At 40.2% G+C, this 25,362-nt stretch overlaps 1 protein-coding gene and 1 non-coding gene across 2 annotated transcripts; one reads left to right on the top strand and one right to left on the bottom strand.

The window, feature by feature from the left end:
* The first annotated feature begins 20,830 nt into the window (after positions 1-20,830).
* LOC107814965 (pentatricopeptide repeat-containing protein At3g62890-like) lies at positions 20,831-23,720 on the top strand. Its single transcript, XM_075217502.1, has one exon. It carries the CDS (start codon positions 21,119-21,121, stop codon positions 22,994-22,996), a length of 1,878 nt encoding a protein of 625 aa, XP_075073603.1. The 5' UTR covers positions 20,831-21,118; the 3' UTR covers positions 22,997-23,720.
* Positions 23,721-24,067: 347 nt separating this feature from the next.
* Positions 24,068-24,152, bottom strand: TRNAM-CAU (transfer RNA methionine (anticodon CAU)). Its single transcript is given in 2 exon segments — positions 24,068-24,103; positions 24,115-24,152. It is a non-coding gene; the product is annotated as a tRNA-Met (tRNA).
* Between the last annotated feature and the right edge of the window lie 1,210 nt (positions 24,153-25,362).

The raw sequence follows: 25,362 nt of genomic DNA on the forward strand, positions 1-25,362 counted from the left end.
ACCATATTCGGATATGTATATATGCTTGGACAAAAAAAGAAAGCTCTCTTTAAAATAAAAAAGTAAAACAATAATTATTAAGCCTCAATCCCGAACGAGTTGGGATAACATATTTATCAAAATATAGTAACAGAATTTTCTTTCGCAATAATATTTTATTCTTTTCTAATATGTTAGAAATAATTTCTATCAGATTTCTTATTCATTAGAGAAATACAAAAGTTTGCATTTTTCTTTTGATTTAAAAAAGGCCTTATGTTAATTTGTTAATCCTAATTATGTCTTCTAAAAGGAACTTAAGAATATGTAGCTTTTCAAAAATCATTTTAGAAAAATTCTTAATTTTTTAATAAATGTGTGTTGTTGCTGAAATTAAAAAGGAAGCATAATTATTTATGAAATTGAATTAATATAATTATAAAACTAGAATAAAATCTTAAGTTTGCTATATTGATCAAGATGATTGAGAATTTATATAGGATAGAGTTTATTCTTTATTGAGCTAGCTAAACATGATGACCAATCATCATTCTCAAGAATTTATATTTTTTTAAAATTTATTTTAAGCACAAATTTTAATATAGTATTTATGTAATTTTTTTTTAATTTTTTTTTTATCCTCATAGAGATGGGATACACGCGCAAAGCGCTTTATATATATATTTTTTTTTTATCTTCATAGAGACGGGATACACGCGCAAAACACGTACTCTAAGATTAGGTAACTTAATTTTTTAAGGGGAAGAGTCATTAAGGTAGCTTGCTACCTGGACTCTTGAGCGTCGCTCATGCCTTTCACTATTGCACGGGCTTGGCGCACCCCACCAAGTCCAATCCAATTGTCACGACCCTGGTTCGTCCTCCGTAAACCATCGTGACGGCATCTAATCTTTACGACTAGGTAAGCCTAAATTGCGGAAGAAAACCAAAATTTGCGGAAGTAAACAATTTAAAAGCAGAAATAAGGTAATAACAGTGTTTAAATATACCGCTCGGCATACACCATATATATAAATCTCAAAACCAATATCCAAATCCAAGACCCAGAAACTCACGAATCACAAGCTAAGAAAAAAGAAATACTACATAGCTCTAACTCTGGAATTTGTCTAATAAGAACAGAAAGTACAGAAGGGTTAAATACTAGAAAGCAAGAATAGAAAGGGACTCCTCGGTCTGTGGACGCAGCAGATGTGCCTCGAAGTCTCTAAGTAGTCACCTCCCTCAAGGATGGTAGGCCTGAGTAGAAGTTCCTGGATCTACACATGAAAAATATGCGCAGAAGGGGCATGAGTACACCACAGTGGTACTCAGTAAGTGCAAAGCCTAACCTCGGTCGGGTAGTGACGAGGAAGGTCAGGGCCCTACTGAGGTTAAATACAATATAAGGGTTAACAGTGTGGAATAAAACAGTATAAATAAGTGCAACAATAAGAAATAACATAGAATTGAAAGAACCTACAACAACTAGAACAGAGATAAACAAACCACGGAAAGAAATACAGCTCAATATAGAGATAACAACCGGGGCACCTTCCAGGATGCCGTCCTGTGGTCCCAATTATATCTATCCAATGGATCTCCTAGGATACCGTCTCATAGTTCATCATATATATATGTCCGAAGGATCTCCCGGGATCCCATCACGTAGTCCAGCTATCAATGCGCGGGGATCTACCGGAATCCCGATCCATAGTCTCAAATATAAATACTCAGTACTGGAGGAATCTACCTGGTGCATTCACGTAGTTTCATATAACTGTGCAGGGGAATCTACCGAGAATCTAACTCGTAGTCCCAAGGTAAATAGACAAGGGGGAGCTACCGGAATCCCACATCCGTAGTCCCAATAAATACACAACAGCAGCAAGAAGATACTCAGAAATGGAAATTTCATATCAAGGCATCAAGTAATTCTAGCCTAGCATGCTGCACGGAGTTCAGGTAAACAGATTGAACAATTAAAGCAATTAAATCACTTAGTCATGCTTTTCGAAGCTAACAACAGGCTTAACAGTGCAAGTAATAAAAGCAGGAAAGAAACATGCTAATGAATACTTTAAGAAAACCGGGTTTCCAACAATTTGCACAAGTACGCGCTCGTCACCTCACGCACAAGGCAATTCAGTTACTAAATATACCAATCCTAAGGGGAAGGTCCCCCACACAAGGTTAGACAAGCCACTTACCTCGAACAAGCTCAAGTCAACCCGAAAGCACGCTTTTGCCACGAGTATCCGACTCCAAATAGCTCAAATATATTCAATTCAATTGCATATTGTAAATAACACCTCAAGTAACTGATTCCACAATTAAATTCTAAGCTAACACGCGAAATTAGGTAAAAATTACCAAAATGCCCCTCGAGCCCACCTCTCGGAATCGGGTAAAATTTATATTTTCGGAATCCTCATACTCTCACGAGTCTATGCATAATAAGAACACTAAAATCGGAGTTCAATTGACCCCTCAAATACTCCTTTTTGTTTCTCTTAAACTCAAGCCCTAATTACTCATTTCTCCCAAATTTTCCACCACTAATCAGGTATTTAATCACATAAAAATAAGTTATGAAGTCAAAAATATTACCTCCAAGTGATTCCCCTTGAATCCCTCTTCAACCCTCTTCAAAAAGCTTCAAAATCGTCTAACAATGGAGGAAACTAGGCTAAAATTCGCGAAATAACTCTTTTTAAACATTCTGCCCAGGTATTTTAATTCCTTCTTCGCGAACGCGGTCAAGGCCTCGCGTTCGCGAAGCACATAAAGTCATTGATCAAAAGTCCTCTTACGCGAACGCGACACTGCTCTCGCGAACGCGATGCTTCCGCTGACCAACCCTTCGTGAACGCATTACACCTCTCGCGAACGCTAAGAGCAATTCCACCTCGAACCCAACTGACCACTTCCTTCGACGCGAATGCGATACCCTTCCCGCGAACGCGATGCTCAAACATCACCACCCTTCGCTGGATACTTCCTCACGAACACGAAGGCAGAATTCCATCAAACCCCCATTGACTCTTAGCGAACGCGAAGGGTAAAATCCCTCTACAACAGCTGAACAAAAACCTGCAACTTTTTAACAACTTGAAATGATTCGTTGAGCATCTGAAACACACTCAAGGCCTCCGAGACCTCAACCAAAGGCATTAAAATATCCTAAAACCTTATTCAAACTTGTACCAATCAACAGAACATTTCAAACAACATCAAAACAACCAAAACACATCAGATTCAAGCCTAAGTTTCAAAAATCTTCCGAATTCCTCCTTTGATCAAAAACCCCACCAAACCACCTCTGAATGACCTGGAATTTTGCACACACATCCCAAATGACATAACAGGACTACTGCAACTCTCGGAATTCCATTCCGACCCTCGGATCAAAATCTCACTATCGAACTGGAAACTTCCAAAATTCAACTTTCGGCATTTCAAGCCTGAATTAGCTACGGACCTCCAAAACACAATCCGAACACGCTCCTAACCACAAAATCACCCAACATAGCTAACGAAACTATCAGATTTCCATTCTGAGGCCGTCTTCACACTGTTCTGACTACAGTCAACTTTCCAACACTTAAGCTCTCATTTAGGGACTAAGTGTCCCAAAACTCTCCGAAACTCAAAATCGAACATCCCGGCAAATCAAAATAGCAGAAATAAACTTGGGGAAAGCAGTTAATAGGGAATCGGGGCGTTAATTCTTAAGACGATCGGTCGGATCGTCACATCCTCCTACACTTAAACATTCGTTCATCCTTGAACGAGCATACAGACATACCTGAAGTAGTGAAAAGATTAGGGTAACGGCTGCGCATATCCTGCTCGGTCTCCCAGGTCGCCTCCTCGACCGGCTGACCCCGCCATTAGACCTTCACTGATGCAATGTTCTTTGACCTCAGCTTCCTAACCTGCCTGTCCAATATTGCCACTGGCTCCTCAATATAAGATAGATCTTTGTCCAACTGGACTGAACTGAAATCCAACACGTGCGACGGATCACCGTGATATCTCCGGAGCATCGAAACATGAAATACCGGATGAACTCCTGCCAAGATGGGAGGTAAGGCAAGCTCATAAGCAACCTCCCCAACATGCCTCAATATCTCAAAAGGGCCAATAAACCTCGGACTCAACTTCCCTTTCTTCCTGAATCTCATAACTCCCTTCAGAGGCGAAACTCGAAGCAGAACCTGCTCTCCAACCATATAGGAAACATCACGAACCTTCCGGTCTGCATAGCTCTTCTATCTGGACTAGGTTGTACGGAGTCTATCCTGAATCACCTTAACCTTCTCCAAAGCATCCTGAACCAAATCTGTGCCCAATAGTCTAGCCTTACCTGGCTCAAACCAACCCACCATAGATCTACACCGCCTACCATATAAAGCCTCATACAGTGCCATCTGAATGCTGGACTGATAGCTGTTTTTGTAAGAAAACTCCGCTAATGGCAAAAACTTATCCCAAGACCCTCCAAACTCAATCACACACGCATGGAGCATATCCTCACGAATCTGAATAGTGCGCTCGGATTGTCCGTCCGTCTGAGGGTAAAATGTTGTACTTAACTCTACCCGAGTACCTAACTCATACTGAATAGCTCTCCAGAACCATGATGTGAACTAGGTACCTCTATCTGAAATGATGGAAACCGGAATACCATACAAACGAACAATCTCCTGGATATAGATCTCCGCCAGCCGCTACGAGGAATAAATAGTACACATAGGAATAAAGTGAGCGGACTTGGTCAGCCGATCCACAATCACCCAAATAGCATCAAACTTCCTCAACGTCCGTAGAAGCCCAACTACAAAGTCCATGGTGATCCGCTCCCGCTTCCACTCCGAAATCTCTATCTATTGAAGCAACCCACCCGGTCTCCGGTGCTCATACTTCACCTGCTGACATTTGAGACACCGAGCTATGAATCCAACTATATCTTTCTTCATCCGCCTCCACCAATAGTGCTATCTCAAATCCTGATACATCTTCGCGGCACCCGGATGAATGGAATACCGCAAGCTATGGGCCTCCTCTAGAATCGACTCTCGAAGCCTATCAACATTGGGTACACAAATCCAACCATGCATCCTCAATACCCCATCATCACCAATAGTCACCTCTCTGGCATCATCGTGCTGAACCTTGTCCTTGAGGACAAGCAAATGAGGGTCATCATACTGCCGCTCCCTGATACGATCAAATAAAGACGATCGAGAAACCACGCAAGCTAGAACCCGACTGGGCTCCGAAAGATCCAATCTCACAAACTAGCTGGCTAAGGCCTGAACATCCATCGCCATAGGCCTCTCCGATGCTGGTAAATAAGCCAAACTCCCCAAACTCTCTACCCGGTGACTCAAAGCATCGGCCACCACATTGGCCTTGCCCGGGTGATACAAAATAGTGATATCATAGTCTTTTAGCAACTTCAATCACCTCCTTTAGTGCAAATTTAGATCCTTTTGCTTGAACAAGTGTTGCAAGCTCTGATGGTCAGTATAAATCTCATAAGGAACCCCGTATAAATAATGGCGCCAAATCTTTGCTTGAACAAGTGCTGCAAGCTCTGTTGGTCAGTATAAATCTCATAAGGAACCCCGTATAAATAATGGCGCCAAATCTTCAAGGCATGAACAATGGCAGCTAACTCAAGGTCTTGAATAGGGTAGTTCTTCTAATGTATCTTCAACTATATGGATGCGTATGCAATCACCCTACCGTCCTGCATCAACACCGCTCCGAGGCCAACCCTCGAGGCATCACAATAGACCGTATAAGACCCTGAACCTATAGGTAGTATCAAAATTGGGGTTGTGGTCAAAGTTGTCTTGAGCTTCTGAAAGCTCGCCTCATACTCCTCCGTCCACTGAAACGGAGCACCCTTCTGGGTCAACCTGGTCATGGGGGCTGCAATCGACGAAAACACCTCCACAAAATGACGGTAGTAACCCGCCAAACCAAGGAAACTACGAATCTCTATAGTTGAGGATGATCTGGGCCAACTCTGCACTACCTTTATCTTCTTCAGATCCACCTAAATACCTTCATTCGATACCACGTGGCCTAAGAATGCCACTGAATCTAACCAAAACTCACATTTCGAGAACTTAGCATATAACTTCTTCTCTCTCAGAGTCTGAAGCACAATCCTCAGGTGCTACTCGTGATCTTCCCGACTCTGGGAATACGCCAGAATATCATCAATAAAGACAATGATGAACGAGTCAAGATACGGCCGGAACACACTATGCATCAAATTCATAAAGGCTGCTGGGGCATTGGTCAGCCCAAATGACATAACAGGAACTCGTAATGACCATACCGAGTCCTAAAAGCAGTCTTCGGGATATCTGGCTCCCGAATCTTCAACTGATGGTAACCTGAGCGCAAATAAATCTTAGAAAACACCCGTGCGCCCTGAAGCTGGTCAAACAGATCATCAATACGAGGCAAATGATAACAGTTCTTCACTGTACCCTTCAACTGGCGATAATCAATACACATACATATAGAACCATTCTTTTTATTCACAAACAAGACAGAAGCACCCCAAGGTGAAACACAGGGTCGAATAAAACCCTTATCAAGCAATTCCTGTAACTGATACTTCAACTCCTTCAACTCAGGAGGAGCCATACGATACGGAGGAATAAAAATGGGCTAAGTGTCCGGTAATAGATCAATGCCAAAATCAATATCTCTATGAGGCTGCATGCTTGGAAGGTCAGTTGGAAACACATTGGGAAAATCTTGTACTACTGGAACTGAATCAATTGAAAGGGTATCAATACTGACATCTCTTACATAAGCTAAATACGCATCACATCCCTTCTCAACCATACGCTGAGCCTTAAGAAAAGAAATAACTCTACTAGGAGTGTGATCTAAAGTACCCCTCCACTCAACACGCGGTACACCTGGCATAGCCAGTGTCACGGTTTTGGCGTGATAATCAAGAATAGCATAATGGGGCGACAACCAGTTCATGCCCAAGATAATATCGAAGTCAACCATACTGAGTAACAATAAATCGGCTCTGGTCTCAAAACCACTAAGAGCAACCAAACACGACCAATAAACGCAGTCTACAACGAGAGAATCTCCCATATGAGTAGAAACATAAACAGGGGAACTCAAAGAATCCCGAGGTACACCCAAATGTGGAGCAAAATAAGAAGACACATAAGAGTAAGTAGAGCCTAGATCGAATAGAACCAATGCATCTCTATGGCAAACCAATATAATACCTGAGATGACAGAATCAGAGGCAACAACCTCGGTACGGGCAGGAAGGGCATAGTATATGGCCTGGCCTCCCCTCTAGGGCAACCTATACCTCCTCGACCTCCACCTCTAGCTGGCTGCGCAGGTGGGGTAGCAATTGGAGCTGTAACCATAGCTTGAGAACTCTGCGGGGCACTCTGTGGCTGAGAAGTCTGTGGAGGTGCACCCCTCCCAAGTTTGGGGCAATCCCTCACCATATGACGCGTGTCACCACACTCAAAACAAGCTCTGGGAGGATGTAGTGGCTGTGACTGGCTAGGGCCAGGTCTGCTGAACTGACCTCTGAAAACACTCCGCGCCGGAGGCGCGCTAGAATTCGGAGGTGCATAATAAGGCTCCTGAGGCCTAGGAGGAGCTGGAATACCACTGGCTGCTGGAAGAGATGAATGAACAGGGCAACTCATATAACCCCTACCATGACGACGTGCAGTTGGGGTACGGGCACCAGAATAATGGCCCGACTCTCGAGACCTCTTGGCCTCCCTCTCTTCCTTCTCCCTAGCATGCATACCCTCAATCCTCCTAGCAATGCTCACCACCTGCTGGTAAGAAATATCCATCTCCAACTCACGAGCCATGCTAGATCTGATGTTGGGAATAAGGCCCTCAATAAATCGGCGAACCCTCTCGCGGACAGTAGAAACCAAGGCTGGTACATGTCTAGCCAAGTTGGTGTAACGGACAACATACTCTGAAATAGTCATAGCACCCTGGCGCAAATGCTCAAACTCTGCGCCCCATGCGTCCCTAAGGCTTTGAGGAACATACTCCCTCAAGAACAGATCTGAAAACTAAGCCCAAGTCAATGAAGCAGCCTCATCTGGATTGTCTAGCTCATAGGTGCGCCACCACTCATAGGCGGCTCCTCGAAGCTGGAAGGTAGTGAAAGAAACCCCGCTCGATCCTGAAATACCCATGGTACGGAGAATGCAGTAACACTCATCAAGAAATACCAGAGCATCCTCCAATGCTAGACCACTAAATACAGGGGGCTTGTACTTTTTGAATCTCTCAAGCCTCAACTGCTTATCCTCGGAAGTCGCTGCCCTGTCCTTGGGCTGAACTGGCACTACAGGCGATACAGGAATAATCTCAGGGACCTGCTCAACATGCACTCGCTGCTTAGGAGTGGGGGCGCCGTGAGTCTGTGCTCCTCCCCCGGCCTAAGATATAGCTGCAGCAAGGGGAAGCAACCCTGCCTGAGCTAGAGTGGTGTACATGCTCATGAACTGTGCCAAAGTCTCCTGAAGAGCTGGAGTAGTAGTAGCAGTAGGCATGTCAGTGCCTAAACTCCAGCTGGATCTGCTGGCGGTACCTCGGCGGTAGCTCACGCAGGTGCTCTAGCTGCACCACGTGCATGTCCTCGGCCTCTGCCCCGGCCTCTGACGGTGGCAGTAAGGGGCGCGAGTGCCTGATCGTCTCGGGTAGTACGTGTTCTCACCATCTGTGAGAGAATAGAAGACAGAAATTTAGAATTGTGATGTCAAAAATACCACACGACAAGAAAATCAACTGAAGTGGAATTTCCTAACAGTTACATAGCCTCTCGTAGATAAGTACAGACGTCTCCGTACCGATCAGCGAGACTCTAATAAACCGGCTTGTGATCCATGACTCCTATGAATCTAAAGCTCTGATACCAACTTGTCACGACCCTGGTTCTTCCTCCGTGAACCATCGTGACGACACCTAGTCTTTACGACTAGGTAAGCCTAAATTGCGGAAGAAAACCAAAATTTGCAGAAGTAAACAATTTAAAAGTAGAAATAAGGTAATAATAGTGTTTAAATGTGCCGCTCGGCATACACCATATATATAAATCTCAAAACCAATATCCAAATCCAAAACCCGGAAACCCACGAATCACAAGCTAAGAAAAAAGAAATACTACATAGCTCTAACTCCGAAATTTGTCTAATAAGAACAGAAAGTACAAAAGGGCTAAATACTAGAAAGCGGGAATTGAAAGGGACTCCTCGATCTACGGATGCGGCAAATGTACCTCAAAGTCTCTAAGTAGTCGCCTCCCTCAAAGATGGTAGGCCTAGTAGAAGTACTTGGATCTGCACATGAAAAACATGCGCAGAAGGGGCATGAGTACACCACAGTGGTACTTAGTAAGTTCCAAGCCTAACCTCGGTCGGGTAGTGACGAGAAAGGTCAGGGCCTTACTGAGGTTAAATACAATATAAGGGTTAACAGTGTGGAATAAAACATTATAAATAAGTGAAACGATAAGAAATAACATAGAATTGAAAGAAACCACAACAACTAGAACAAAGATAAACAAACCACGGAAAGAAATACAGCTCAATACAGAGATAACAACCGGGGCACCTTCCAGGATACCGTCCTGTGGTCCCAATTACAACTATCCAGTGGATTTCCCGGGATACCGTCCCGTAGTCCATCATATATATGTTCGAAGAATCTCCCGGGATCCCGTCCCGTAGTCCAACTATCAATGCGCGGGATCTACCAGAATCCCGATCCGTAGTCCCAAATGAAAATACCCAGTACTGGGGGAATCTTGTATTCCCGTAGTTCCATATAATTGTGTAGGGGGATCTACCGAGAATCTAACCCGTAGTCCCAAAGTAAACAGACAAAGGAGAGCTACCGGAATCCCACATTCGTAGTCCCAATGAACATACACAACAGCAACAAGAAGATATTCAGAAATGGAAATTTCATATCAAGGCATCAAGTAATTATAGCCTAGCATGCTGCACGGAGTTCAGGTAAACAAATTGAACAATTAAAGCAATTAAATCAGTTAGTCATGCTTTTTAAAGCTAACAATAGGCTTAATAGTGCAAGTAATAAAAGCGGGAAAGAAAAATGCTAATGAATACTTTAAGAAAACCGGGTTTTCAACAATTTGCACAAGTACGGGCTCGTCACCTCACGCACAAGACAATTCAGTTACCAAATATACTAATCCTAAGGGGAAGGTCCCCCACACAAGGTTAGACAAGCCACTTACCTCGAACAAGCTCAAGTCAACCCGAAACCACGTTTTTGCCACGAGTATCCGACTCCAAATGGTTCAAATATATTCAATTCAATTGCATATTATAAATAACAGCTCAAGTAACTGATTCCACAATTAAATTCTAAGCTAATACGCGAAATTAAGTAAAAATAACTAAAACGCCCCTCGGGCCCATGTCTCGGAATCGGGTGAAATTTTTATTTTCGGAATCATCATACTCTCACGAGTCTATGCATAATAAGAACACTAAAATCGGAGTTCAATTGGCCCCTCAAATACCCCTTTTTGTTTCTCTTAAACTCAAGCCCTAATTACTTATTTTTCTCAAATTTTCCACCACTAATCAGGTATTTAATCATATAAAAACGAGTTATGAAGTCAAAAATGTTACCTCCAAGTGATTCCTCTTGAATCTCCCTTCAACCCTCTTCAAAAAGCTTCAAAATAGCCTAACAATGGAGGAAACTAGACTAAAATTTGCGAAATAACCCTTTTTAAACATTCTGCCCAAGCATTTTAATTCCTTCTTCGCTAACACGGTCAAGGCCTCGCATTCGCGAAGCACATAAAGTCGTTGACCAAAAGTCCTCTTATGCGAACGCGACACTGCTCTCGCGAACGCGATGCTTCCGCTGACCAACCCTTCGCGAACGTGTTACACCTCTCGCGAACGCGAAGAGCAATTCCACCTCGAACCCAGCTGACCCTTCCCGCGAACGCGATACCCTTCCCGCGAACGCGATGCACAAACATCACCACCCTTCGTGAACGCGAAGGCAAAATTCCATCAACACCCCACTGACTCTTCGCGAACGCGAAGGGTAAAATCCCTCCGCAATAGCTGAACAAAAACCTGCAACTTCTCTAAAACCTTATTCAAACTTGTAACCAATCTACAAAACACTTCAAACAACATCAAAACAACCAAAACATATCGGATTCACGCCTAATTTTTAAAAATCTTCCGAATTCCTCTTTTGATCAAAAACTCCACCAAACTACCTACGAATGACCTGAAATTTTGCACACACATCCCAAATGACATAACGGAACTACTGCAACTCTCAGAATTCCATTCCGACCCTCGGATCAATATCTCACTATCGAACCGGAAACTTCCAAAATTCAACTTTCGGCATTTCAAGCCTAAATTAGCTACGGACCTCCAAAACACAATTTGAACGTGCTCCTAACCCCAAAATCACCCAACAGAGCTAACGGAACCATCAGATTTCCATTCCGAGGCCGTCTTTACAGTGTTCGGACTACGGTCAACTTTCCAATACTTAAGCTCTCATTTAGGGACTAAGTGTCCCAAAACTCTCCGAAACTCAAAACCAAACATTCAGACAAATCAAAATAGCATAAATAAACCTGGGGAATGCATTTAATAGGGGATCAGGGCGTTAATTCGTAAGACGACTGGTCGGGTCGTCACACCAATATTTTATTTTGGGTTTTGCTGCTTATGTCTTGGTCCCAACCGTATTTAATTGCTTATTCGTCCATTTATTCTATTGGAAATTTAATCAAATTTCCTTTTAATCTGTAATTTGTGCTTTTATAAAATTCTTTGTATGAGAAAACGCAATTTATAAAGGATTTTATATTAACCAAATATCTCCTTGCAAAAATGTGCAGTAATTTATTCTATTACAAGGTGTGCAATAATTATCTCGTAAATTAATTGCATTTTGTTGTCCACAAATTTAAATACTATGGTTAGAAAAAATAACAAAGGGGGGTTGATTCTTTTTTGGCTAATAAGGCTTTTATTGAAAACTTAACTAGTGGATTACAAAAGTCGGAACTGAACGGTATGTTACAATTCCAGTTACATCGGAAGCTAAAAGCGATAAGGTAAAAGTAGGGGGATTTGCAGAAAGCAAAACATCAGTAGTTTGTAGATCCGTGATGGTCTTCCCAAACTTGGCCAAGACATCCGCTACACCATTACTCTCCCTGAATGTGTGTTGGATTGTAGTCACCTGTAGGTCCCGAAGCATTAACCTGCATACAAAAGTTAGATGCCAGTGTTTTAGTGATTTGTGTGATAGGAGGTGTATCAATACCTGAGAGTCCGTTTCAATTTGTAATAGTTTGAGATTTCGAGCAGTTGCTATGTGCAGACCATGGTATATAGCTAAAAGTTCAACTTATATAATATCAATATGTAGCAAATGCTTGGTAAATCCATATACCCATGCTCCTGAAGCATCACGAAAAACTCCAACTGCCCTGCCACTATGGGAACAAGTATCAAAAGCTCCATCAATGTTTAATTTAAAATAACTTTGGGGTGGTAGGTGCCATTTGAAGGGAATGCGAGTGGTAAGTGTGCATTGGTGGATGTAATTGTTAGCTAGCTAGTAGAATCGGGAAGCCTGATTGATTATAGTATGGAAATTAACTGAGTGGTGGTGTGATTGAATACATTATTTTTACGATTAGTCCAGAGGTGTCATAAGATGATTGGTACTATTATATATAATGGCACAGTGTTCGGGGGAAAGGTGTTTGTTGTGTGTCGTGGGAGACATAATGCTTTTCACCCAATTTTGAGAAGGGTGTGTAGAGATCGAGATATTGAAATGTTTCCATATAGGTGTGGAAATGTGGCAATGAAAAAATAGATGTTCAACGTCTTCAATTGCTTGTCTGCACAATGTACAGGTAGAATCTATGGAGATGTTGCGATGATAGAGAAATGAGAGGTGGGTAGTTTCTATTGTAGCATGAGCCATAAGAAGTGCTTAATTTTATTGGTAGAATGGATCTTCCAAACCCAATAAAACTGAGAATGGGATTGTTGGGTGTTAGGAGGAAACGTTATTAGGTTGTACGCAATAGAGGTAGAGAAAGTTCCAGTGGAGGAGGGACTCAAAAAAAACTGGTCTGTAGTATTAGGTGCAGAGCTTAACATGGTAGTAATGATATGAGGTTAAGGAGGTGAGGTGGTAGGTCGAAGGAAAGTGGGGATAGGTTCCACGATCCATTATTAATGATAGTGTTGAGGGGGAGGTTATCTTCATTTTATGGGAGTGGTCCTTGAATGAGCTGGCATAAGGTGTTGTCCGTAGGTAGCCAGTAATCAGACATAGTTGGATCTGGTTACCATTGGCTATATTCCAGCCCAGCCCTGCTTGTAGAATGGGTATGCTTTAGTCATGCTTTTCCAAATGTAGGAAACACAGTGTTTCCATGTGTGATGCAATGTGGGATTTGGGTGTTGTATTTTGGATTGATATTTAAGGTAGAGTATAGTGGCCCAAAAGGCATTATTGTTATTGTAGTAACGCCAAAGTAGAGCAACAATTAAGGATATATTTTTTGGATATAATTTGGGTATTCCTAAGCCACCATATATTTTAGGTGTAGTAATTTTATCCCAGTTAATAATATGTAGTTTGCGTTTGTCAGGGGAAGAGCCCCAGAAAAAATTTCTCTGAATACGATTGACATAGCGGAGTGTCTTAGGTGGTAGGAGATTAACTTGCATAGCATACGTGGGAATAGTATTTAAAACCGAATGGATGAGGGTTGTTCGGCCAGTAAAGGATAAGAAATTATTTTTCCAGCCAGCTAGTTTTTGAGTTAAATGGTCGATAAGATATTGATAATCATAAGTGAAAGTAGGTTTAGTGTTGGTTATGGACAGTCCCAGGTACTTGCCAAAAGTAGTTGTGGAGTTGATGTTAAGGAGTGATGAGATTTTATTTTGAGTGGCATTAGGTACATTAGCAGAGAAAAGAATTTTAGATTTGGAAAAGTTAATGCGTTGGCCAGAGTGGCTACTAAGCTGGTTGAAGATGTTGATAATTGTATGCACATTTTTCTTAGTAGCACTGGCAAACTAAACTAGGTCATCAGCAAAAAGTAAGTGAGAAAGAGGGATGGAGTTGCGAGATATTTTTATAGGCATCCATTGTAGGAGGTCAACAACATGGTCAAATAGACAAGAGAGTGATTCTATACAGATGATAAAAATAGAAGGGCTTAACGGGTCTCTATGTCTAATGCCCCGTGTAGGTTGAAAGAATTGTGTAGGTTTCCCATTGATGAGTGTCGAAATAGAAGAGGTTGAGACATATCACATGATTAGTTTGATTAGATGCGGAAAAGAATTTAATTGATGTAGTTAATAGTGTATAAACGATCATTCCAGGCGGTCGAAGGCTTTCTCGAGCTCAATTTTTAATAACATGTTACCAATTTTACCTTTCGATCGTCTGAAAGAGTGCACTGCTTCTTGAACGATGAAAGCATTATCAACCGCGCGTGTACCCAGTATGAAACTACTCTGTGTGTGGATAATAATTTTGGGTAAATACGGTCTAATATGGTTAGTAATAATCTTCGTAATGGTCTTATAGATAGTATTACAGAGTCCAATTGGACGATATTGAGAAATTTTTTCAGGGGTTTGAACTTTGGGTATCAATGTAATAAAGGTTTTATTTAGTTCATCTGGGATGGTAGTTGAAGCAAAAACATCTGTACAGATTGTAACTACAACTAGTTTTGCATCTTTCCAAAATTTTTGGAAGAAGAAAGGATGTAGGTCATCTGGTTCGGGTGCCTTGAATGGTTTAAAGGATGTTATTGCTCGATAAATTTCAGTATATGTTAGTGGTTGTATTAGTGTTGGGTGAGTATCGTTGGAAAGAACATTGAAGTAACAAGTGGAATAAAATTTTGGAGTAGACGTGAATTGTGTTGTGTATAAATATTAGAAGTGGTTGATAATTGTGTCATATATAGTGGTAGTATCAAAAGTCCAATTACCAACACTATCAACAAGCCCAAGGATGCGATTGCATCTACGTTAATGAATGGTTGTGAGGTGAAAATTTTTTGGTATTTGCGTCTCCTTCGTTTAGCCATTGAACCCGAAATTTTAATTTTCAAAAATCTTCCTCGACTTGTAGAAGTAAATTTAAGTCTGTTAGTAGGCGATTTTCTAAATTGTAGTGAAAAGAATTTTTTTTGATGTGGATTCATTCTTTGAACGCCAGCTAGTCGTGAAAGAAGATTTTTTTTGTGTGTGAAAGATATTGCCAAAAGTAATAATGTTCCAATCTTGTAGATGAGTAATAAAATTATAAAGAGTATCAAAATACAACGGGTTAGAGAGACAATGGGAGGAGACAATATGACGAAAATCCGGGTGGCATAGCCACATTGTTTCAAACTTAAAATTAGAAGTAGGTTTGGAGAACAATTTTTGTAAATTGAGTAATAGCAGACAGTGACCTGAATGAGTGTGTGGGAGGTGTAGAACAGTAGCATCTTCAAATAATTTTATCCAAGCATCGTTAGCGAAAAATTTATCTAATCTCTCCGATATTAGTCTATTAGGTATGTTAGCATTTATGTGAGCAATGTATCGGATTCGAGGTGTGTTAGTCCATGTAAAACGTGACCCAGTAAAACCAAGATCTATCATGTTAATAGAGTTAAGACAATTGTTGAATGAAGCAGTTCTATTTTGTTTAATAGGGTTTCCACCAAATTTATCCGTAGCAGAACATAATTCATTGAAATCCCCACATAATAGCCAAGCCGATGTATGACATTTATTAAACTCTTGAAGATTTTTCCAGAGGAGTTTCCTATCAGCATAGGTATTGCTAGCGTAAATAACCGATAAAAATTATTTGGGAGAGTTGGGACTAACCTGAATAGTAGCATGTATTTCTTGGCTTGTGATAGCAACATGATCTACAGTCAACTCATTTGCACGCCAAAGAAGAACTATCCCACCAGAATGGCCATTTGATGTGACTTGGATGAGGTCAGTGAAATCAAATTCCTGAAGCAGAGATGTGTGATCTTGCATCTTTGTCTCTGTAAGACACAAAATGGATGGATTGTTCCAGTTTAGTAGGAAGCGAAGATTCCGACGAAATTCAGGTCCATTGGCTCCCCTACAATTCCATAGCATTATCTTCATGAGCTGATCATTGTGATGAAGCCCTCTTGGGGTAGTGATAATTCCAGATGCATAAGAATGTGTGGTGGGTGATAAAGAGCCTGTGGAAGTATTGTGTCGTTAAGAGTGGGTATCATCAGGACAATGTATTTGTCTTCCAATGAGTAAGAGTCGAGGCGAACATTCAAGGATGTCTTCTCCAAGTTGTGTGGAATGAATATCAAGAATTTTCTTTCGATATTTTCTGGCATGGATATCGTTAGAGATTCGTTCAGTGTCAAGGATTCCATGAAAGTCTCCGGAGTATCTGCCTCGCTTGCTTGTGGTTGTTGTTGATACTCGTCCATCGGCGGCAATGCTGGCGGCGTTGGTGGATACATTTCCATCTGTTCCTGAGCAGGTTGTTGTGGACATAGATTCTCCTCTAACGCAGAGGCGAATCTAGTATATTATGGGTTCAACGAATCTAGTATATTATCTATGGGTTCAACTGAACCCATAACTTTCGACGAGGAATAAAAATTTATATTTAAAAATTTATTAAAATTGCAAAAATAGTAAATATGAACCCATAACTTTAAAAATATAATGGGTTCAATATTAAAAACCTTAAAATTAAACCCATAAGATTTAAATCCTGGATCTGCCTCTGCTCTAACGGTGGTTGCTGTTCTATATACCAAGGCAAGTAGTTGTGTTGTGGGGGTGTATGCCATATCTGATAGTGCTGATGGAGGCGTGTATTCCATTGGTGAATGTTGCGTAGTTGAGTTTAAAGCTCCAGTGTGGTAATCTCCTGCTGGTGCAGTATTTGCATGGTAGTTTCTTGTTGCATGGGCATGTAGATGCCCTGTTGAATGATGTTGGTGAGTGCTTCGGTGTTATCCATTAAGATCGTTGCATGTTGTTGAAGTAGTGGTAGGTCGTGCAGTGGCGGAGGCATAGTGAGTTGTGGTGGGTGGAGGAATCTGGGTGGTGCATGAGGGTAGTTGTAGGGTTATGGAAAGGTGTGTAGTTGATGACCCAGTGGTGGTGGAGTTGGTTGAGGTATTAGTTGTAGCAGAATTGGAGGTGGCAAGGTGTAGTGGTTGATGTGAACATTGTTGTGATAGTGCATTGGTGAATCCAAAATTTTAAAGCTATGGATGCTCACCGATAAAAATTTCAAAAGAAGAGGAAAAATAAATTTACTTGTGGGTGCTCACTCAATATTTATCTAAATATTTGTATTGTTGCCTATATAAACTAATTAATATGGTCAAAGTTAATGGGTGCTTAAGCACCCACAACTCTCTATGTGCATCCGCCAGTGTGATAGTGGCGTTGCCTTTGGTAAGGGCGTCGGTAGCGTGGGTGTTGGTAGTGATACATTTTCAATTAATGAGGAAGGTTGTAGTGGATCTTGAGTATCAATAAGTGTGAACGTGTTGAGGCTTGGGGTATTAATATTTGTAGGGGTGGCGGAAGTGTTTGGAGATGAAGGTTGTATCAGTGTATTAAGAATTTTCTTAGAGATTGTTTGTTCATTTTGCGGTGGTGTCAGTGTCATGATTGTTGAAGTGACCGGCGATTCCCGGTGTATCGAAATTCCAGCATTAGAGGTGGTAGGGTTATTAGGTTTATGATGGTGTATGTTTTATAGGTATAGGTTTGGTGAGTTAGCTATAGAAATAGTAGGTTGCATGGTTGTATGCATTGGAGTTGCACTGGAGGTGGCAAGTGGCAGTGGTGAGTTTAGGTGTTCATTGTATTGTGCATCTTGGGGTTGGAGGGGAGTAAGTTGTAATATAGAATCAATAGAAATTTTGATGGGGTGATCAATATGAATAGTGGTAGCAGTGTTTATGAATACTGTAGGAGGAAAATTCAATGTGAATGTTGTTTGTGTATAAAATTGGTTTTGAGAAGTGAATGATTTTTTTGGTTGAGGGACGAATTAGTGGGTGTATTGGTTGGTTATAAGATTTTATTTCAGTGGAATTGAAGATAAGTGTAGTTGTTGAATGGGATGGTGGTATTATTGCATTGGTAGATATATTGGAAATTGGAGCTATATTTGGCATGTGAGTATGATGAGCTTGGGAAGTAATTTCGGTTGTGTCTATGGCAGCCGAAGTGGGTGAAATAATTATGTGAGGTATGATATAGGGGTAGGGGTAGGGGTTATAATTGTCAGGGTTTTCCTCGGGACTTGTGTACTAAAATCTGTTGGTTAAAGGAATTGTAGTGGGAGTGGTATTGGTATTGTGGGTCCCATCTGTGATATGGTTCTTCTTTTTGTCTTTGTTGTTACATAAGTCTAATTTTGTAACAGGAGTGGCATTGTGATAATTTTGGGAAGTGGTTTTAAGTGAATTTTTGGAATATGTCACTGTTTTCCATTGTTCCGGTGGGTTTGAGTGTATGTTAATGGTATTTGAGCGGATGTTGAGGGTGTATTAGACAGTTGTTAGGATAGTGTGAGGAGTTGTGTCCTAAGCAACCACAAGTAATGCATATTGAAGAAGCATCTTCGTAGTAAATTTGCTGCATATGAGTTCCTACGAGCACACTTTTCGGTATATGTTGTCCTATTGGTGCTGGAATGCAGAGTCGTGCATATCGATCTCTAGTGGTGTGGACTGTACATGTGTCAATCTTTAGAAGAGTACCAATAAGATTAACTATTTTTTTAGGATTTCTAAGTCATCATACCCGGTAGGTAGTTCTCGTAGGCGAATCCAAATGATTGATAGATTAATATTAGCATTGGCAGGGTTGAATTTAGGTTCCCATTATATAATTGTAAGATATTGGTGATCTAATGAACCACGACCCTGGTGAAGGATTTTGTTGTAATTGTCTAAGTTGGAGATTTTTATTAAAGAGTAGTCAAAACCTAAGTCAATTAATAGCAGTGGTTCAAATAGCTGTCATAGTTGCTCTAATTTCGTTTTTAGATAATGGTAAGCTATTTTTTTCCTAGTAATTTAATAATAAGGGCTATTTGCCATGATCGATAGAGTCTAGTTTTATCTTTTGTTGGGTATTGGAATGAAGTGGTGGTAAATTTTTGATTGTCTAATTCATCTTCTAGACGAAGTTTATTCAAGAAGTTGGTTTCAAAGTCAGTAGGCATGGGGGAAGGCTGGGAAAGAGTTTATCTCGGAGACTTACATTATCAAATGAAGTCGGCATGTTGTTGTGTTGTGAGGTTTTGGGTTTGTGAGTACTCTGATGCAGTTGGTCGATTTCTTGTTCTGACAGTTGGTGTTCTTGCTCAGATTGCATGTTGGGGATTGGTTAGGGACAACGGCGTGCCCATCACTTGTTGATTGAGACTTCTCTCTAGTTTTCTTTGAAAAGGTTGAAATTGTACAATTTATGCTAAAGGGGAGCTGATTTGCACCTATAGATTTGTCAAAATAAGTCAAGGAATTACTGGTTTGCGAATTATTGCATAGTGAAGCAGGTTACCCGCACCTGAAGGGTCAGACCGCGGGTTTCCCTAAGTATTTTTCAGAAAAATGAAGTTAAGGAATTACAAATAGGGGTGTTCATAATTCGATTTAGGTCGATTTTCCTCTAAAAGAAACCAAACCAATTAAATCGGTTTTTCAAATATTAGAACCAAACCAATTCAGTTAACTCGATTTTTTATAGGTTCGGTTTTATGTAGGTTTTAGTTGGTTTTTCGTTTATTTCGGGGTTTTTTCTTAAATATGAGACATTTGCCAAGTACATAATCTGGCAACTATATTCTAACACAACACTCATCAATTATTCTTTAAGAAAAGTTACCATTTACTAAGATAGAGTAATAATATATATTGAATTAAATAGTGAAGAATAATTTAAGGACTCAATTAAAGACAAGTTATTTTTAACGTGAAATAGATTATCGGGCCTAGCAAAATCAAATTACCATCAAGCTAGAATATAAATGCAAAGAACTTGGTGATTATATGGGGTAAAATTGGTTTATAATAAATGGTCGAATGATAGCATGACACTTGAAACCGAAGGCAGACAAAAAGCGAGTCAAGTAACAATCAATACTGGATACAACAACTGCAATCGACATCGGATAAATCCCGAAGTGAGCATGGTCAACGGGAGCACATCGAGTATTTACCATCAGATAGTATTCAATGAGAGAATATTCTCCCTTGCATTCATTGCCATTACATATTTATATGACTCTTTTATCGTCATTTAAGTGGAGTTTGATCCTAGGATCTTGTTTCCCTAGGTATAGCTATAAATAGCAGGCTCAGCAGCTACTATAAGGGAGGAAAATTCTTGGAAAACACAAGATGTACTTTACTTTTGCTCTCAATTAAACAACGTTACTCATATTTTATCATTGCTTTTATTTTTTGTCCTCAGAGGCATTACGCTCGGAGCCAGACTTCTTTTCTTCTTCAATTTCAATTGCTAAATCTTATTCTTAGTCTTATTTCATTATCGTTTTTGGATTAAATCATTTCGCTTGTCTATAAACCACATAACAAATTTAACTGTTTGAATTTTTGATTTTTCAGGAAACCCCTAACTACAAACTTAAGATCAAAGAGTACATGTCTTAATGGTGGGCAACAAATAAACTTCATTCTAAGAACATATAGTCATGTATAAAATCGTCTATTGCTAATCTTAGCCAACTTTATACTCCTTAAACTTGTACTCATGATTTGAATAGATTCTTTCTTTCCTTTCTCTTGTTAAAACTACAGATACATTATTTACAAGTAAAAAACTTGTACAATACTTTGTAAAATTTGAACAGAAAATGCAAAGGAGAATAACCAAATGATGAGAAGTGGACATGTAAACTTCCATATTGAATTGAATCAGCTCCAAAGTTCGATTTTTCCTTTGTTCCATGACGGAGAGCAGCTTCCAGAAATACGATGTTGAAAATCCTCTTGCAACCATTGTACCAAAACTCATTTCCGCCCTCTTCTTACGCACCTATTTTCCAGTACTTGATTGGCAAGAATTTCCTCAAACTTGGCCAACAAGTTCACGCTCACTTGGCCGTTCGAGGGATTTATCCCAATGGATTAGTCGCAGCGAAAATGGTCGCTATGTATGCCAGCTCCGGTGAAATCGACTCCGCCTCACATATTTTCGATAATGCCACTGAACCCTCTTCGCTTCTGTATAATGCCATGATTCGAGCACTTACCCTTTATGGGATTACTGATAGAACAATACAGCTTTACTTCCAAATGCATTCTTTGGGTTTGCGTGGTGACAATTTTACTTATCCTTTTGTGTTCAAGTCATGTGCCGACTTGTGTGATATTTGGTTGGGGAAATGTGTTCATGGCTCAATATTGAGATGTGGGTTGGTGTTTGATATCTATGTAGGCACTTCTTTGATTGATATGTACGTTAAGTGTGGTGATTTGATTGAGGCTCGCAAACAGTTTGATGAAATGCCCGTGAGAGATGTGTCGTCTTGGAATGCATTAATTGCTGGGTATATGAAGGATGGGTTATTCAAATACGCTGAGGAGTTGTTTGAGAAAATGCCAACTCGGAATATAGTGTCGTGGACAGCAATGATTTCTGGATATGCTCAGAATGGTTTAGCTGATAAGTCGTTGCGATTGTTTGATAAGATGTTGGATCGTGACTCGGAGGTGAGGCCTAATTGGGTGACGATTATGAGTGTCTTACCTGCATGTGCGCACTCTGCTGAACTAGAACGTGGGAGGAAGATACATAGTTTTGCTAGAGAGACCGGATTGGAGAAGAATCCTTCGGTGCAAACAGCTCTTATAGCCATGTATGCGAAATGTGGCAGTCTGGTTGATGCTCGTTTGTGTTTCGATCAGATGAACCCGAAGGAGAAGAAGTTGGTTGCTTGGAATACAATGGTTACTGCTTACGCATCCCATGGTTGTGGGCAGGAAGCTGTTTCAACGTTTGAGGATATGATACGAGCTGGTGTACAGCCTGATGGGATTACATTTACAGGCTTGTTATCAGGTTGCAGCCACTCGGGTCTTGTGGATGTTGGACTAAGATATTTTGATTGTATGAGTTCCGTTTACTTTGTGGAGCCGGGACACGATCATTATGCTTGTGTGGTTGATCTACTTGGTCGTGCTGGACGATTGGTGGATGCATATAACCTCATTTCTCAAATGCCAATGGCAGCAGGACCAAGCATTTGGGGTTCGTTATTAGCTGCTGGTCGAAGCCATCGCAACTTAGAAATTGCAGAATTAGCAGCTAAAAAGTTATTTATCTTGGAACCAGACAACAGTGGGAATTATGTGGTGCTCTCAAATATGTATGCAGAAGCTGGGATGTGGGAGGAAGTGAACTACTTGAGGATCCAACTGAAATCACAACGTATTATGAAGAATCCTGGATGTAGTTGGATTGAATTTGAAGGAAAGGCCCATTTATTCCTTGGAGGAGATACATCTCATCCACAGGCAGAACAAATATACATGTTTTTAGAGGCACTGCCTGCCAAGATAAGAGCGGCTGGTTACATTCCAGATACTACTTTTGCTTTGCATGATGTGAGTGAAGAGGAGAAAGAGCAAAATCTGAGTAGTCACAGTGAGAGGCTGGCCATTGCCTTTGGCATTCTTAATACAAGCCCAGATACAGTTCTCCGAGTGACAAAGAATCTTAGAATCTGTGGAGACTGTCATACTGTTATAAAACTTATCTCGAAAATATATGAAAGAGAGATCATTGTAAGGGATGTGAATCGGTTTCATCATTTCAAAGATGGATCCTGTTCCTGCAGGGACTACTGGTGACCCGAAAAAGAAGATGTAATTTATTGATACCTCTTGTTTATCTGTTCCAGCGTCAAGATCAATTAACAAACTCTGTTCGGGAATTCCTGAAGTTGCTATGCATGACCATGTCCAAGACTACCAGCTGTAAGATCTACCTTGTTAACTGTCCAGGCTTGGGTGGAAATGATTAAATGGCCTCGGCATTGAATATCTGTTTGTACACAAGCTGTCTCCTCATTGAACTATCACCCGTTGCTGAATAACAAGCCTCAAGATGGTGGTTTGTTTTATGGAGATTTTTTATGTTAGAGGGTTTTCTCAATGAAGACTTGATAATAATCAACTTTTGGAGAAGCCATTTAAAATCTCACAATATGACTGTGGTGGGAGAAGATAGACTTTATCGTAGTATTTCGTATATTGCAGTATTGGTGAGACACCAATATTTTGGAACTTAGATTTCGAGAATGTTATTCACTGTTGCAGGAAGCTCCGTACTGCAATAAACCATTAGACCTGGTCTGGCCTTGCGGTACAGTAATGCTCTTGGTTACCTCAAAAAAGAGAGAAGTTGAATGTCCTCGAATCAATTTGTTAACCCACATATTGTACTATAAGTATTAAATTCAACAATTCGTCAAAGTGAAAAAGATCGTATGGACTGTTTATTAAGTTACCGGAAATATGAGAATGCAAGTCCACGGGAATTGAGTTATGTTTAAGATTTTGAAGGTTTTGACTATCATTGAGTATTACTTCTAACATATTCAGCTATTGTACATGAATGGTACTCTTCCTTGGATGCTTTTGTCGTACTATCATCTTCAACTGTCCCCAAAACTAGAATGTGCATTGTAGCTAGTGTCTTATTCCTACAAAAGTGATCCAAGTGTAATACAAGCGAAATACCAAAAGGTTCTGGACTTGAAACTGTTGTTTATCCCCTTTCAAAAATAGAAAACCATACCTGGTTGAACCGTAGAAAGCATGTGTTTAACACAAAATTCATAAATGGCTGTGTGGAAAATTCTTCCATTTATACATAGGCTTGGTAGGGCCATTGCCACTGAGAAAAAAGAAAAATGATAATGGGGTGAGAGAGGCTCGAACTCTCGACCTCAGGATAACACGGAAGCTATGAGACCTACGCGCTAGCCAACTGCGCCACCACCCCGTTGTTGTTACTATTACAAAATGAAATAATATAATGTTGTCCTTAGTTATCTACTTTTACAGTTTAGGGAGATCAATTCACAAAGAAAAATAAAACGCGTGCAAAGACAGAAAGCTGAGCATCGATCGTTGAATTTCTGATTGAAGCACTAAAGGTAGCAGTCAAATAAAGGTCTAAAAGTCTGAAAGTTCAAAAAAAATTGCTGTATTTTTTGACAAAAGAAACAAAGTAATTTTCCTTACTCCGATAAAAATTGCAATTTAGTAGAGTCGTGTTTTTGCTCTTAGGCTAATAATCACTTAGCGATTAGGTACGTATGTGCTAATGGTACTCAGACCAGAACGGTGGAAACTCTCCCAGATTCATCTGTTCTACCTATCCAGAGTAATAATTGCTGGACGTTAAAGAAGTTTACCAAGAAAGAATAATATGTCAGTGGTATAAATATATTATATTATGGATGTTCATTTAATACTCCGTTGTAAATAAGTTTCCTAAAGAAGTTTATCCATATGGGACTCCACCGTAAATATGTTTATCTATTTAAGTACTCTATTGGAAATAAGCTTCCTGAAAAAGCTTATCACTTCGATACCCGATTATGGATAAACATTATCCCCGATAGAAGATTATCCATATCGGGTATAATAAACTTATCCTTCCAGTACCCAGTTATGGATAAACATTACCCCGGTAGAAGATTATCCATACCGAATATAATAAGCTTATCCTTTCAGTACCCAGTTATGGATAAATATTATCCCCGATAGAAGATTATCCATACCGGGTATAATAAGTTTATCCTTTAAGTACCCAGTTATGGATAAACATTACCCCCGATAGAAGATTATCCATATCGGGTATAATAAGCTTATCCTTTCAGTACTCCGTTATGGATAAACATTGCTCTCAGTAGAAGATTAGTCTGGTATAGTAGCAGCTTACACAGCAGCTTCCTTTCTTCTATAAATAGAAGAGATTTCAGTTCATTATGTACATCAGTTTGAATTCGAATAATATATCAATTTCTCTTTATACTTGTCTTTACTTTATAGTCTTTATTTTATAACACGTTATCAGCACGAGACTCTGCCATCTCGAGCAAATATTTTGAAAGTATCTGAGGTAAGAACTTTCTTTTCCTAAATAATGTCAAATCTTTCTAAACTTGAATTTGTAGCCCTGGATATATCGGGCAAATGCTACATGT

This window comes from Nicotiana tabacum, chromosome 7 (assembly GCF_000715075.1).
Source record: "Nicotiana tabacum cultivar K326 chromosome 7, ASM71507v2, whole genome shotgun sequence".
Classification (NCBI taxonomy): Eukaryota; Viridiplantae; Streptophyta; class Magnoliopsida; order Solanales; family Solanaceae; genus Nicotiana; species Nicotiana tabacum.